Below are 13,703 nucleotides of genomic sequence, written 5' to 3' on the forward strand. Positions count from 1 at the left end.
TGCATTTCCCTAATGATTAGTGATATTGAGCATCTTTTCATATGTCTGTTGGCCATTTGTATTTCTTCTTTTTGAGAGATGTCTATTTAAGCCCTTTTTCCCCTCTTTAATCAAGTTGTTTTTGTTGTTGTTGGAGTAAGAGTTTAAGAAGTGGTATGTGCACATGTGTTTTAAGTAAAATTTTATGTTGTGTGCTATATTAAAGTTTTAGATACAAGAACAATTTAGACTGCTTTATTTTTTTTTCAATGCCAGTCATAACACTGATTTAGAAGGAGCCAAAAAAGCAGTCAGAATTCATTCAGATTTAGCTTTGATATATCTTCAACTTTAATGAGAATATATATTTTAATTAGTACATGTGGTTGTTCTGTATCTTTATTTCACTCATGTTTCTGTCTTTATGTAAAGAAATATACAATCACATCATAATTTGAAAGGGTAAGTAGTATCCATTCATTCATTCAACAAACACACACAGTGCTAACTATGTCACTGGGCTGTATCCTGTGAATATTAGAGTGAATAAGAGAAATGATCTCTATTCTTACAGAATTTTCTGTTGAATAGAAAATAAATCTATTGAACAACTTTAAATTTAGTGTTATGGGTATCTGCTCATAATCACTATCCAGGCTTTACCGAATATCATAGCATACAGGTTTTTCAATGAATTTCCAGCATTAATAGGAAAGCAGACTAATACTAGAGTTCCCTGAACCTAGCATATCACCTAGGATACATTCCCAAAGGATGCTGCTAAGATTCTGTATGTCCTTACATTTTGCTGCTCAGGTTAGGAGGGGCCATCGAACACGGATATTTATCTATGCTTAAATAAGCTCATGTTGTCCCTTTTGTTTCATGCCTTTTGTAAAGACTGCAATGTATTTTATTTGGGATTTCCACTTTTATGTTTTGTTTTTAATATTTTCAAATAGTTTTGAAACTTTTGAGAGTAAAAATGGAATACAAAACCCACAAATCACTAAAATGTCGTAAAAACTAACAGCTGATGTGTCTGTGGGTTCTCCAGTGAATACTACCCCTCCTTTTTCCCTGGATTCTGGAGGAAATTGAAATAATTATCAACTTCCATATTGTTGGAGACCAAGTTGGAAAATATAACTTGGTAGGAGAACCAGATATGCATGGTAATTGCACTTGGTCTTCGGGGTATCTTCTCTTCAAACAACACTGGATAGGAAGGCTTTCCCAGTCCTTTCACGCTGGAGAGTAATTTGGGATGTTGTCAGTATGGTACAGGAGGAAGCAGTGACAGTACGAGTTGAGAGGGCTCGACCTGGCTTTACCAAAACTAAATGTGTTGTGAAGGGCAAGACACTTATTTCTATATCTCAGTGCCACCATGTAGAGAGGGGTACAATGGAGAGGGGGTATAATAGTAAAGTCAACATATAAACATGACCTGTGTCAGTGCATATTTAACAGTTATTTACTGAACACTTTCTGTGTATCACGAGCTCTGGAGAGAGGAAATGAGGATGAGTAAGTTGCCAGGCAGGTCCTTTAGGGCGGTCATGTGGTAGAGGGATAAACAGTAGGTGCTTTGGAGTTAACTGGATCTGCATCTGTGGTCTCGTTTGCCAATGAACGTGCAAACTTGGGTTCATTTGAAGTCTCTAATCGTCAAAGCTCTATTTTACAAAGTGGAAAGTACTTATGGCGGGGAGGGTGAGATGAAGATTACCTAAGATGGTATCTGTGAAATGTTCATCATAGTGCCTGGAAAATAGACCATGTTCTGTCAGTGGTAATTAGCTCTGTTCTTAGCATTGTTAAGACAGTGAAATGTTTATAGGCAGAAAACAGGAATATTTACATTCCAAGTGGAGTTAAAAAGTGGAATGAAGGATGAATGGCACAGAGATATGCCAGAGATCCTCACTATTCCCAGCCAGGAAAAACTGGCTGCCCATTGTAAGGATAAGAAGTCTGTCTCCAGCTGCTTGCTCTGTCCCTTAGATTCCTTTCCTGGGATTAAGGTACTGAGGATAATATTAGTGATAGAGTTATTTATGGGGTCCCAGGGTTTACACTCAAAGATAGAAAATCTTACTAAGTAGACAAACTATAATGCTTAAGAGGAAGTATTTTCTATTATTCACCTATTTATTTAAAAAGAAGAAATAGAATGATGTTAAAAGACAACGCATTTCTAAAAGACATTACAAAACCCAGAATTTATTCCAGAGCAGTCAATACTACATTGTGGAAAACCCTTTTTAAGGAGCTTTTCACTTCCCTGTTCCTTAAGGAATAGATTAACGAGTTCAGCATGGGTGAGACAATATTATTTAATATTTGCACCGTGGCACCAAGCAAGGGGTTGGGTGTGGGCTGCAGGTAGACAATGACTGCAGGTCCATAGGCACAGAGGATTGCAGTGAGGTGGGCACTGCAGGTAGAGAAAGGTTTCTGCCTGCCCTCTGCGGAGCGGATTCTCAAAATGGCAATCCCAGTGCGTGTGTAGGAGACACAAACACTGAACCGAAACATCAAAACCAGAAAGCTGACATTAGTGGAACCCACTCTCTGGGCCAGGGAGCTGTCAGTACAAGCCAGGGGTAAGACAGCGGGAATGTCACAGAAGAAGTAGTCCACCCGATTGGGGCCACAATAGGGTAACTGAAAGGTAAAGGAAGTCAGGATGGTGGCATGAAGACAACCCACTGTCCAAGCTGCCATGACCAAACCAACACAGGGTCCAGGTCTCATGATGAGCAGATACCTCAGCGGGTGACAGATGGCAACAAAGCGATCGTAAGCCATCACGGAGTAGAGGCAGCCTTCGGCAGAACCCAGGAAATGATAGAAGAAGAGCTGTAAAGCACATCCCTTATAAGAAATGGCTTTGCTCTGGCCAGAGAGATAGAGTAGCATCTTGGGACAGGTCACAGATGGGAACAACATGTCAAAAATAGACAGGAGTCCCAAGAAGAAATACATGGGGGTGTGAAGGGTAGAGGAGGGAACAATTGCTGTAAGGATGAGTAAGTTGCCAAGCAGGGTGAAGAGGTAAGTGAATGAGAAGATGGCAGAGAGCAGAGTCTTCAGTCCCTCTGTCTGAGGTATTCCCAGTAGCATGAACTCACTCAGCTGTGTGTGGCTGCTCATGTTCCTGGAGGGACGGTCTGGGAGAGACAAAAGACAGAAAAACACGAATGTGGAGGCTGATTTGTGACAGACGCAGTACCAATATTCGTCATCACTAATCTTTGTTTAAACATACAGATGATGTCGAAATTAAGAGTTAGAAATTCTGCCAAGGACATTCAGGGGCCAGTAAAGCAAATCTGTGCCTTCATATCTCGAGGGATCATATTTCTCCACTCATATGGCCATAAAGAAAAATGAAGCTTTAACATGGTGAAATACTGGATGGGATAAGAGAACAAATATCTCAATACTGAGTAAATGAACATAGTTTGACTAATGTCTGCAACCACTGCACAACAGTAAGTGCCCCAGAAGCCTGATCTTCCTGATTCGTTTTCAGATCACCTCTAAGTCATTCAAACACGTGATCGAATACCTTCTATATCTATCAAGCATCAATTTGAGAGTAAAGCATAGTGATACAACGCATTGATCATTAAGATTTGGGTTTTATTGATATCATTATAATTGGATATATTCTTTTTTTTTTTTTTTTTTTTAGCGTTTTCTTATTTGACAATATTCATTTAGCTGAGGAGAAACTACTGGTAGCAAGCCTGGTTATTATCATGAGGTTTTAGATTGTTTGGAGTCTACCAGCTAAGTCACATTATGTAGATGGTAGGTTTTAGGAAAGTCAATATATAATGATGTAGATACAGATATCTGGTATTTGCTAACAATGGAAAATTTTGAATCCAATGAATATCTTTAAATTTTGCAAATGTTTTGTGTATTTTTCTGATTAAAAATTATTTCGATAAAAATATAACATGAGATCTACCCTCTTACCAGATTTTTAATCGTACCAAATGATATTAACTACAGACACAATGTTGTACAGCAGATCTCTAGACTTCATTCATCTTGAGTTAGTGAAACCTTATACCTGTTAATTGGCAATTTCCCATTTTCCCCCATCCCTGCCCCTGTCAACCACCATTCTGCGTTCTGCTTCTAAGATTTTGACTATCAGTTTTATTTTAAAGGAAAAACAATGTACAGTGTGAAACAGCTGGTAGGGTGTGCTGTGGTCAGCTGTCTGCTACAGTGCTTGATTTTGTGAATCAGCCAAGAAGAGATGCTGCTTTCACTGAAGTTTTTACTGGTATGATTTGATTTTGAGAGAGCAAAAGTGTAAAAAAAATTGTCTAATTTTAATTGTCTGGGCTTCTAATTACAATCCCTGGTCATTTTCTATGATTTTCTCTTATAATTAACAGTTACTGATTGATAATTTTGTCTTCTAAAAAAATGAAAGTAGTAAGATAGTTTAATACTATCCATGTATATAAAAGAAATTCTGATGACCTTGAGTTCAGGTTCTACTAGACTACAGGTCTCTGAGAGTAAAGACTGTAATTTGTCATTATCTGAAATATTTATCACAGTGCCTGTGAATAGCTGGCATTTAACTATTTGTTAGACAAGTGAAATAAAAAGTTGGAGATTAATTTATGGATATGCTTTGACTGTAAGTTCTATGAAGATACCTTGTTTATTCTTGTTCCGCACTGTACCTCTATGACTTAGGAAACACTAGAACCCAATAAATGTGTTTTTTCAATAGAACTTTAGAATGCTCTGAAATGATTCCTTTTGTCTTTAGACTACTATCAGCCTTTTTTTTTTTTAAATTAATGATTGTAGTGAGTCTGCTTTTACCTTGAGAATCCATGCCTAATAAAAGGAAGTTAGAGATTCTTCTAAATGTATGGTATCTAATTCCTGAACTGGGAAAGACAGGATGGATGAGCCTTGAACTTCTTCATAACTGCTGGAAACTGGTAATTTCCTCTTGCTGGAGGAAAAAAATATATAAATGATAGGTGGAGGTACAGAGTTAAGGAAGGATAATGGAGCTCCCTCAAGAGAAGGAAAAGGAGACAGTCATGATTACTGGAAAATTCTGCAACAAAAAGAAAAACGTGAAAAATGAATTAGTGTAAGAATATCTGAAATAGTACAAAAATTATTCACACAATCATAGGTTCTAGATTTAGACCATGCATTTAGTTTATATGATATGTAGAACTAGGATAGCATTATCACAAGATATATTAATGCAATTTGTTTACTTCATCATTATTGTTTTATGGTATCAGATCTATAGAGATGCTGTTTATTGTATTGGATTCTTTGAGGCTTTGGGTCCTTCTGGGTTTCTTGTTGGAGGAAAGCTAGTATTCTTCACTTTTCCATACTACTTTTGTCTGTTTCCAGTGAGGGGTCGTCTGGACCTGAAGTCAGTTTGCACTTGGGCTGAAGTTATGGAAGAAAGAATGCATGGCCACCGGGTGGCCGCCATGGTCTGGATTAGCCATCTTTTTACATAGCCATCCTCGCAGGCTTATGAACAATTTCTGGTAGGTTCAATGAACAGAGAGGGCTAATAGAATAACTGAGAGGAGGCAATGGTGGTAAGGAGAGATAAGATTTTTGATCTAGGCAGATTGGTTTTTGAATCTAGGCTCTTGCTTAATAATTTTGTGATTTTGCTAGGTTTCAGTTTACTTACCTCTAAAATAGGGAACGGTATTACGTTTTAAGAGTAGATTAAATGGATAGATTAAATGGGATAATGTAATGTGAGGCATCTAATACAGTGGCTGGCATATTGCAGGTTTCCAGAACCTGTTAATTACCCCTTTGGGCAAGAATGAAAACACTCCTGTAATGTACTGATTTAATATATGCATGCACATAGCTAATGCTAAATAAGTCACAGTTTGAAAGAAATGTTTAAAAAATACCCCTGGGTGCCCATTGGAGGTCTACTCTGAATAATGTTGAGGTGCAAAAATAATACATGAGATGGAGAAGAATGGGAACCATGGCTTAAGTATGTACCTTGCCCCCATACCCTGCATGCAAGCACCCACCCCTCTAAACCATTCAAAACACAGCAGAATGTGAATCATGCTAATACATTATATCAGTGACATGCAAGGTGAAACAGTCATATTTCTGTTGGTTCTAAATCAGTATAAACATTATTTTCTCTAAGATAAAAACTGAAATCAAAGAAAAACTGAGAAATATCTCATGAAAATAACACCATTTGTTTACCATGTTTTTTAAAACTGTCTTTATAACTACAAATATTATTTTTAAAAATCTTAAACATTCAAGCTCCTCACCATTTCTCGACTCACAATCAGACAGATTCGTAGCCATCAAAAGCACACATGGAGCCCGAGAATGATAATTCAAATAGTAATTTAGGGTTGATTCCACAGTTAGAAGTGGACACAACTTTCCTAGAAGATTGAATTCAAATGAAAACATTTGTCTCAAAAAGACACAACATGGCATATTAAAAAAGAACTTGGATTAGAGTTCTAAAAACACAAGGTCGAGTTCTGATTTTTGGTGGTGTGACTCTGGGCAAGTGGTTTATAATCCCTGAGCCTCAGTTTCTCATCTTTAAAGAAGCAGAAAGCACTCCCTGCACCAATGGCCTCAATTTTTACTAATCTTTTAAAGTTTATCATTCTAAGTAGGACACTTTTGAGAGCTATAGGGGTTATATTTAACAATTAAGGCAGGACAACAGGGGTAAGGAAAGTTCCTGCTAAACTAACGAATAGCCTCCTTCATATTATGTCCCTCACTTGTATCCTACAATCTTTACTTTGACATGTACCACTATAATTTTGCCCCTTGAAAATGTGAGATATTCTTATAATCATGCTTGGTAGACAGTCGGTACCCAATAAATGTTTGTTTTTGATTAACTGGGATAATACTTACATCACAGAACTGCTGTAAAGATTAAACACGATGTTCATGAAAGATTTTGATACATGGTGAGATGCTATGTAATAGTTCATTATTATTATACTTGCTATAGAGGGACCCATGGGAAGTAGTAACCTGTATAAATATGACAGTCAATGTCCTAAGCCTGATGAAGTCATTAGGAGAGACAGGGTAAAGTGATGATAAAATAGGGCTATTTTGAGAAATACTACATTTTAGGAAAAAGAGAAGAAAAGGGAGCAGTTTAAGAAGACATATATACGCTCCTCAGATCATTTGGAAGGGACCAGGAGAATGTCTTTTACCTGTCTTTGTTTCATAAAGATTATTGTTTTCTCCATGCCATAGAAATATATTTTTCCATGTCAGGGAACATAACCAGTTAATTGTTTAATCCTAAGCAACGATATACTGCTTGGAAGGTGTCAGATGCTAAATTAATGATTAAGGAACAACAACAGAACGAATAAATGAATGCATTTCTGCACGCTGTTTGACAGTGAATGGAGGAAAGGACTCTACTCATGGCATAAAATGAGAGGGAAGCCCTTCATTGTGATTTCTTCCAACAATCCTTGCTACCCAGGACTCCAGAGTCGAGGTAAAAAGTAAAAATTAAAGAAGATGGGAAGGTGCTCTGAGCATTTACATAGTCGAAAGGGTCATGCCTGGCTCAATTAAGGAAAACAAATGTTTTTTCCCCCACCTTTTATCTTCAGTTTCTTCTATAAAGTTGTGACTCTTCACCCCGAAGGTCTCACTTCCCTAGGTGCTGTGGAATTGGACTTGGGTTCTCTGACTGTAGACCCCAGTGGTCTTTTTCATTCAGAATCATACAGAGAGAGGATGCTACGCATCTTATCATGGCTGCCCTATCATCTAGGGTGATTTCCTCAAGAGTTAGCAGGAGTAAATAGATCTCCTACCTTTGTAGGATTTTAAATGATCTCCTAGTCCCTCTGGAGCTCCAACCATGATGTATCGTGAGACTTAGGGAGCAGGAACCCTGACTATAGGGAGCAATTAAATGCTGGATGTTGAGAGTATTTATGAATGAGAAAATATTACACAGTAATCAAGATAATCTTTAAAGGAATTCAGAATCAAAGAGCTTGTGGGTCCTCCATGACCGCCCTGTTTTTCACTTCTCACAGGCTTAATTCTAAGGTAAAGCCAAGTTGATTCTAATACATCAGAAGCTGATTCCTAGTTTTCTCACCAATTTTTGACCCTCTGGAGAGCAAGGTATGCCCTTCCCTGATCCTCAGAGAGTTAGACCCTTGAGCTTCATCCTGCCTATCTCCTTTCACACTTCTTTATGCTTCTGGCTTGCTCAAAGAATATTTGCTTGTCGCTGATGACAATTGTTACTCTTAAGCAATAATTAGCATCTCTAAGGAATTTCTGACAACTAAGCGGCTTTGTGACGACAGCCATTATTCCTGTCTGTAACGAGAGCTGTCTTACCATGTAGAACACTTACCACTGGTTTATAACAAGAACTAAGTGTATAGTAGCCAGATGTGTATTTTATTTTTTTCAGTCCATCCTATCTTCTATGCATCCACCTATGATACATTTCTGCTGGGCCCAGTGTTCAGGTCATCTCTCCAAAGTTTGCAAGTTACTAGTAATTACAAAAAATGATGCCTATTAATGCTACTTGTGATCACAAGTAGCTCAGGTAATTATAAAACGTATAAGACTTGTGTTCCTTTTTGAGCAGCTGTTCATTTCATCTTTCTGAAAGCTGTTTCAAAATAGCTACAGAGGTTCACAGTCCTCTGGCCTAACAGTATATACAACCGTGGGCATGTGTATGTATTTATTCTTAATTAACAATGTTATACAGTTTGGGCATTTATTTACTTAAAAGTATACAAGTTTTAAGACTACATAAGGTATGATCAGAATGATAGGAGGTCTTAAATGATTTGCTATGGAAACATCAAAGGAGATAGAACAAATAGGAGACTTAAATAAAACTCCAATGATGATAAAGATGATAGATAAAGAATATAAAGACAGAAGAGCAGGAAATGAGAGGATGAACAAAACAGCTCATTGAAAGCCTGTTCTGAACCAGTGCTAAGCATTCTATGTGGTATCACAAATAGCTCTCGTTTCGGGAAAGGAAAAGACTCTCAGAACTGGATGAAAATAAGCAACATGCTATGATCAACATCCACTGGCATAATCTAAGGCACATGTGTTACACTGGTGGGTGCTGAAATGAGTTGGATAATGCTCTCACAATGCACGGATCTCTCTTTCCATTTTATGCACATATGCTTTTCATATTCAAAAGAAGACAGTGTGCTTAAAAGCTTACTCCTTTAACTGATCACAATCAGGTTTATTAGGTAGGATATGGGGGGCACAGAAGCTAAATAACTGTGATAAATCATAAAAGTCTCAGGGACTTAGGATCCTTCAGTCTTACTGCTTCACCATTCTTAGGGGTTATCGCCCTCATCCTCAGAGTCCAATGGCTCGGAACATATCTACATCCTCTTCTCCCCGGTGAGCAGGAAGAAGGAAAAGGATGTGATGTGGTTATTGCATGCACACATCATTTCTTGTGTCTTGTGTCCACGGTTAGAACTTAGTCATAAGGTCACATTTAGCTCTAAGGGAGGCTGGGAAGTGTCTTTACTCTGAATGGCCATGGACTTGGCTAGCCTTGGGCTAAAGATGAGAATTGATATTAGAGAATACTTAGCGACATTAAGTCCCAAGGACAGATTTTTGGGTGGAGACACCTAATCTAAAGTAGCTTCTATTCATTCTCTCTTACATGACGTATTTTGTTCTCTGTAAGTACTTTTACCACCAGATATTATCTTATTTTTGCATTAATATTTCCTCCCTTGCAATGTAAGCTCCAGGTGGGTGAGGATTTTTGTGTCTTCTTAATTGCCGTAATGCCAGTATCTAGAATAATGCCACACACTGAGTCAAAGCCCAACAAATATTGGTTGACTAACAGAATGAATCACGTGTTTCTTTTTCAGAAGTTTGATCATTGGATTCCTTAGTTTCCATGGAAAGAGAGAAATCATTTATTGTGTTTAAAAATGAAGAACAGATAAATGCATTCATATTTTAATAACTATAAAGATCTGTTTAATTATGTAGATTGTGCCAGGTTCAGAGACTTTTCATATAATTATCCTTCCAACAGCCGGCATCATATGTACGTTTCCTGATTCAGTTCCTTCCAGCCAAGCGGCCATGGCTGGTCTGTGGCCGACTTCTAGTTCTAACCACTGTATCCCAGTTGGATTGGTGACGAACTCTGTCCACTTTTCCAGCTTCTCCCCACTGTGGCCGAGATGCTTCAGCCAAAAGGAAGAAGTTACACCCAAGAGAGAAACAATACCAGGTAATTTTTCCGGGAGAAAAGCATCAGTCCCTGTCACAGTTAGCTGGGTACAGGTAAGGAACGTGGTCCTAGCACCTAGCACTGCTGAAACAGAATGTGTGCTTATATGGTGCTTTACAGTACATGGATATCACATCCGTTAAGATTTACTGCATCTTTTAATTACCAGGAAGGTAACTTTGTTGTTCTCCCTGCTTTAGAGAGAAGAGAACAAACTCAGAGAGAGGAAGTGTGCCACAACAAATCTGCTGCAGAGACCAAAATCAAGCATATCATATACTCTTTACCAAACACACATTCTCTTTCTTTAAGCCTCAGGTTTAGTAGGTCATTTTGAAAGAGAGAAGACATAGGAAACTGATCACTTCTAGTGTCCTTCAGCCAAGACAACGAGCACAAATCCTCTCAGTTACTTACAGTGTTCACCCCCAAAACTTGATTTTACAATCACAGTGAACAACCCCTAAGTGACCTATGGCTGGAGGGCTTGGTCCCTGTGTGCACAGCCCTGGCTCCACATGCTGTAGGGAGACTGTAATCTTGGGACAAACGACTCAGATCAAAGCTGAGGAGTCAATGATGTGAAGCCGATAAAATTCAGGGCCTGGCACACAGTAAGCCTCGGTAATTAAGTCTATTACAGAAATATTTTTTTTTAATGTTGTTGATGTTTTTACTGTGACAGTGTTTTTACTTAAACAAAACAGAACAAACCCTTCCCTTTGCCTGTCCTCTGATTCTTAGTGGAGACCAGGCAAAGGAAAAAAGCAAACATTCCAGGGTTGAAAAATTTTCCCTTCCTCCAGAGAAAAGAGAATGTTAGAATATTTGATTAAGAATTTCCTGTCGATCTCTTAGTCACGGAGTCACCACATTATCACCCGGTCCCTAGGAGGGGGCGGGTCTTCCTGGAAGTGTTGTCTGCAGCTGTTTCCCCCTTGCGAGACTCTGAGCGCTGACTCTGAGCGAGCGGGACCGGAGAAGGTAAGGGAGCCCGCTGCCTGCGCTGGGCCTGCATCACACCTCTGGCCCCGGAGGACCAAGACCTGCCTATTCTCACTCCCTTTCCCCATCTTTAAATCTTTTGGGTCTTGTTTTAACTGCAAGCCCAAGAATGGGGAATTTAGTCCCTGGAGCGCGATCCCCCTCGGGTTTCTGCAGGTTTGGCAGTTTAGGGGGAGCTGAGGGGGAGTTAGCCACTTCAGAATAATCTCAAGACTTCTCTTCCTACTCTGCTTCTCTTTTACTTTCCTTTTTTCTCTTTCATTCTTTTTTATTTTTCTCTTTTTTTCTTTCTTTCATCTGAACAATTGATGTTTTCTCAAATTTATATAATTTCGTGCTGTGCAAACGGAGCGTCAAGCCTTCTCCCCCAACTGCCCCTTCTCACCCCAATCGGACTGCAGCCCCTAAACCCTTCTACATAGAAATTCAAGACCAACTCTGGTCCCTTCTGTTAATATTAGGCGCTGAAAATCTTAGGACTGAACATTTAAAGATTAATTCACTCTCTGTTTCTATCTAAGCCCCACTTTTAACTCACTCTTCCGGATTCCGGGTTCTCCACTTCACCCCTGCAACAGGCTGCAGGGTGTGGCCGGCTGCACCACCCTGGGCCAGCTGTCCCCTGCTGCCCGCCCTGGGGCTGAGCGTGGGGGCCAGGCTCCCGGATTCCTGAGGGTTCCTGAGGGCCGCCTAACCTCAGCCCCGGCTCAGTGTGCCACTCTCCCCTCCCAGCTGCCTGCGACTCAAGGCTTTGACCTGTGACCAGCCTTTGCCTACCTGTTGCTGGGTGCATTTCTGCAGTTCCATCCTGAAGGGCAGGGAACTAACTCCCATCCAGCATCATTTGTCCTGGGAGGCGTGGGGGAGAGGGTGGAGAAAAGCCAGTTTCCCTCAGTGAGGAATTTGTTCTGGGGTTAGCATCAGGAGATAAGGCTGTTTCTTTGCAGGAGGTGCCCCTCTGCTGTTCTCTTCCCACCTGAACACCACCCTTGGGGAACACTGCCTAACCTGGGGGCTTCGGGTGCCTGACACAATTTCTTCAGCTATTGTACCCCATGGCACTCCCCTGCTTTGCTCCCTCCTGGGGTTGGAGATTCCTTCTTCCAGCCCTATCCTGCTCTACCAGGGAACCTACCCCAGCCAAGGGTCTGCATGGAAAGCTCTCCCCCATAGCTGCTACTGCCCTCTCTGTCTGTCAAATTGCGAGCCATTCTGGCACATTCAGTTTTTACCCAATTGCTCAAAATAAAAACAGACGCAGAAGGAAGAACTTATTTTATTGGTGCCAATTTGTGGCAGAGGCAGAGGGGCACAGGATATAAGAAACATGATTGTCATCAGTTAGACTAGCAGCATGGACTGTGCTCTGGGCTGGGGTACGGTGTGATGCTTTCAGTGTGATTGGGGTGAGCGTAGAAGGCCGAGAAATAGCCCTGCCAGGAGCTTCAGAATCCTTGACCAGAGGATTGATCTACGAAGGAAAGCTGCCTTGCACAAGAGCTCTTGTTTTTCTGGCTTGTGGGTTCCTGAGTGAAAGCTGGGGTTCCCAGTGACTCACCTGTCTCTCAGATTTTTGGAGAAGCACATTAGTTTCACTTTCCTTCAGCATTCTCTGCATTCCCGGAAATTCTGTTTTAGCTCCTTTAAGGTTTATTTTCAGTGAAAATTCCCCTTGATGCTGAAGACTGCAGCTCTGGTCACCTTTTGCCAGAGTAGGGAGAGGCAGGCTCACAAGTGCTTCGGTTCGGAAGTTCCAGAGGGCAGCTCCCCGGTGGTGTGAAAGCCAACAACCAGGACCAGCTCAACCTGTTGATTTTGTGGATAAAGGAATCACACCGTGAATCACGGTTTATGTACATGAACTCACGTCTTTGTTAACATGTCACATGAAATGGTTGTCTACATTGTAATACAATTTGGAAGATATGTTTAGAGTGGCCTGATTTAAAATAGAGGACATGCTGTGTGTATTTTTAATATATATATATGTATTAGAATATTTTGGACAGGGAAAACCAACAGTGTCCTCAATTATGAGCCCCAAAGAAAAGTCACAAGGTCAGTGATCCACGTTGCAGGGTTAGGCAGCCTCCTCTGGCAGCTGTCTGAACAGCATGATACAAAGTAATGGCAGAGGTGTATCTGACAACAGTGACAACAGTAACAACACTAATGTCCATCAGCATTGATGACGTGTTTCCGATAGGCCAGGCGCTCTTCCGAGGACTTCACGTGTATTCACATATGCATATATGATGTTTAGGTATTACGGTTTTCATTTTAGAAAGAGGGGCTAAGCTAATTATATTTATTCAGTATTCCTAAGGAGCGGTGTAGTAAATAAATGAGAAAGTGGAGGCAGAATTTGAAC

General features: G+C 40.1%; 1 protein-coding gene across 1 annotated transcript; it reads right to left on the reverse strand.

Annotated features, from left to right (window-relative positions):
• Positions 1–2,205: 2,205 nt before the first annotated feature.
• Positions 2,206–3,379, reverse strand: LOC135319896 (olfactory receptor 10N1-like). The gene has a single exon (XM_064481991.1). It carries the CDS (start codon positions 3,136–3,138, stop codon positions 2,206–2,208), a length of 933 nt encoding a protein of 310 aa, XP_064338061.1. The 5' UTR covers positions 3,139–3,379.
• Between the last annotated feature and the right edge of the window lie 10,324 nt (positions 3,380–13,703).

This window comes from Camelus dromedarius, chromosome 34 (genome assembly GCF_036321535.1).
Source record: "Camelus dromedarius isolate mCamDro1 chromosome 34, mCamDro1.pat, whole genome shotgun sequence".
In the NCBI taxonomy this organism is placed as follows: Eukaryota; Metazoa; Chordata; class Mammalia; order Artiodactyla; family Camelidae; genus Camelus; species Camelus dromedarius.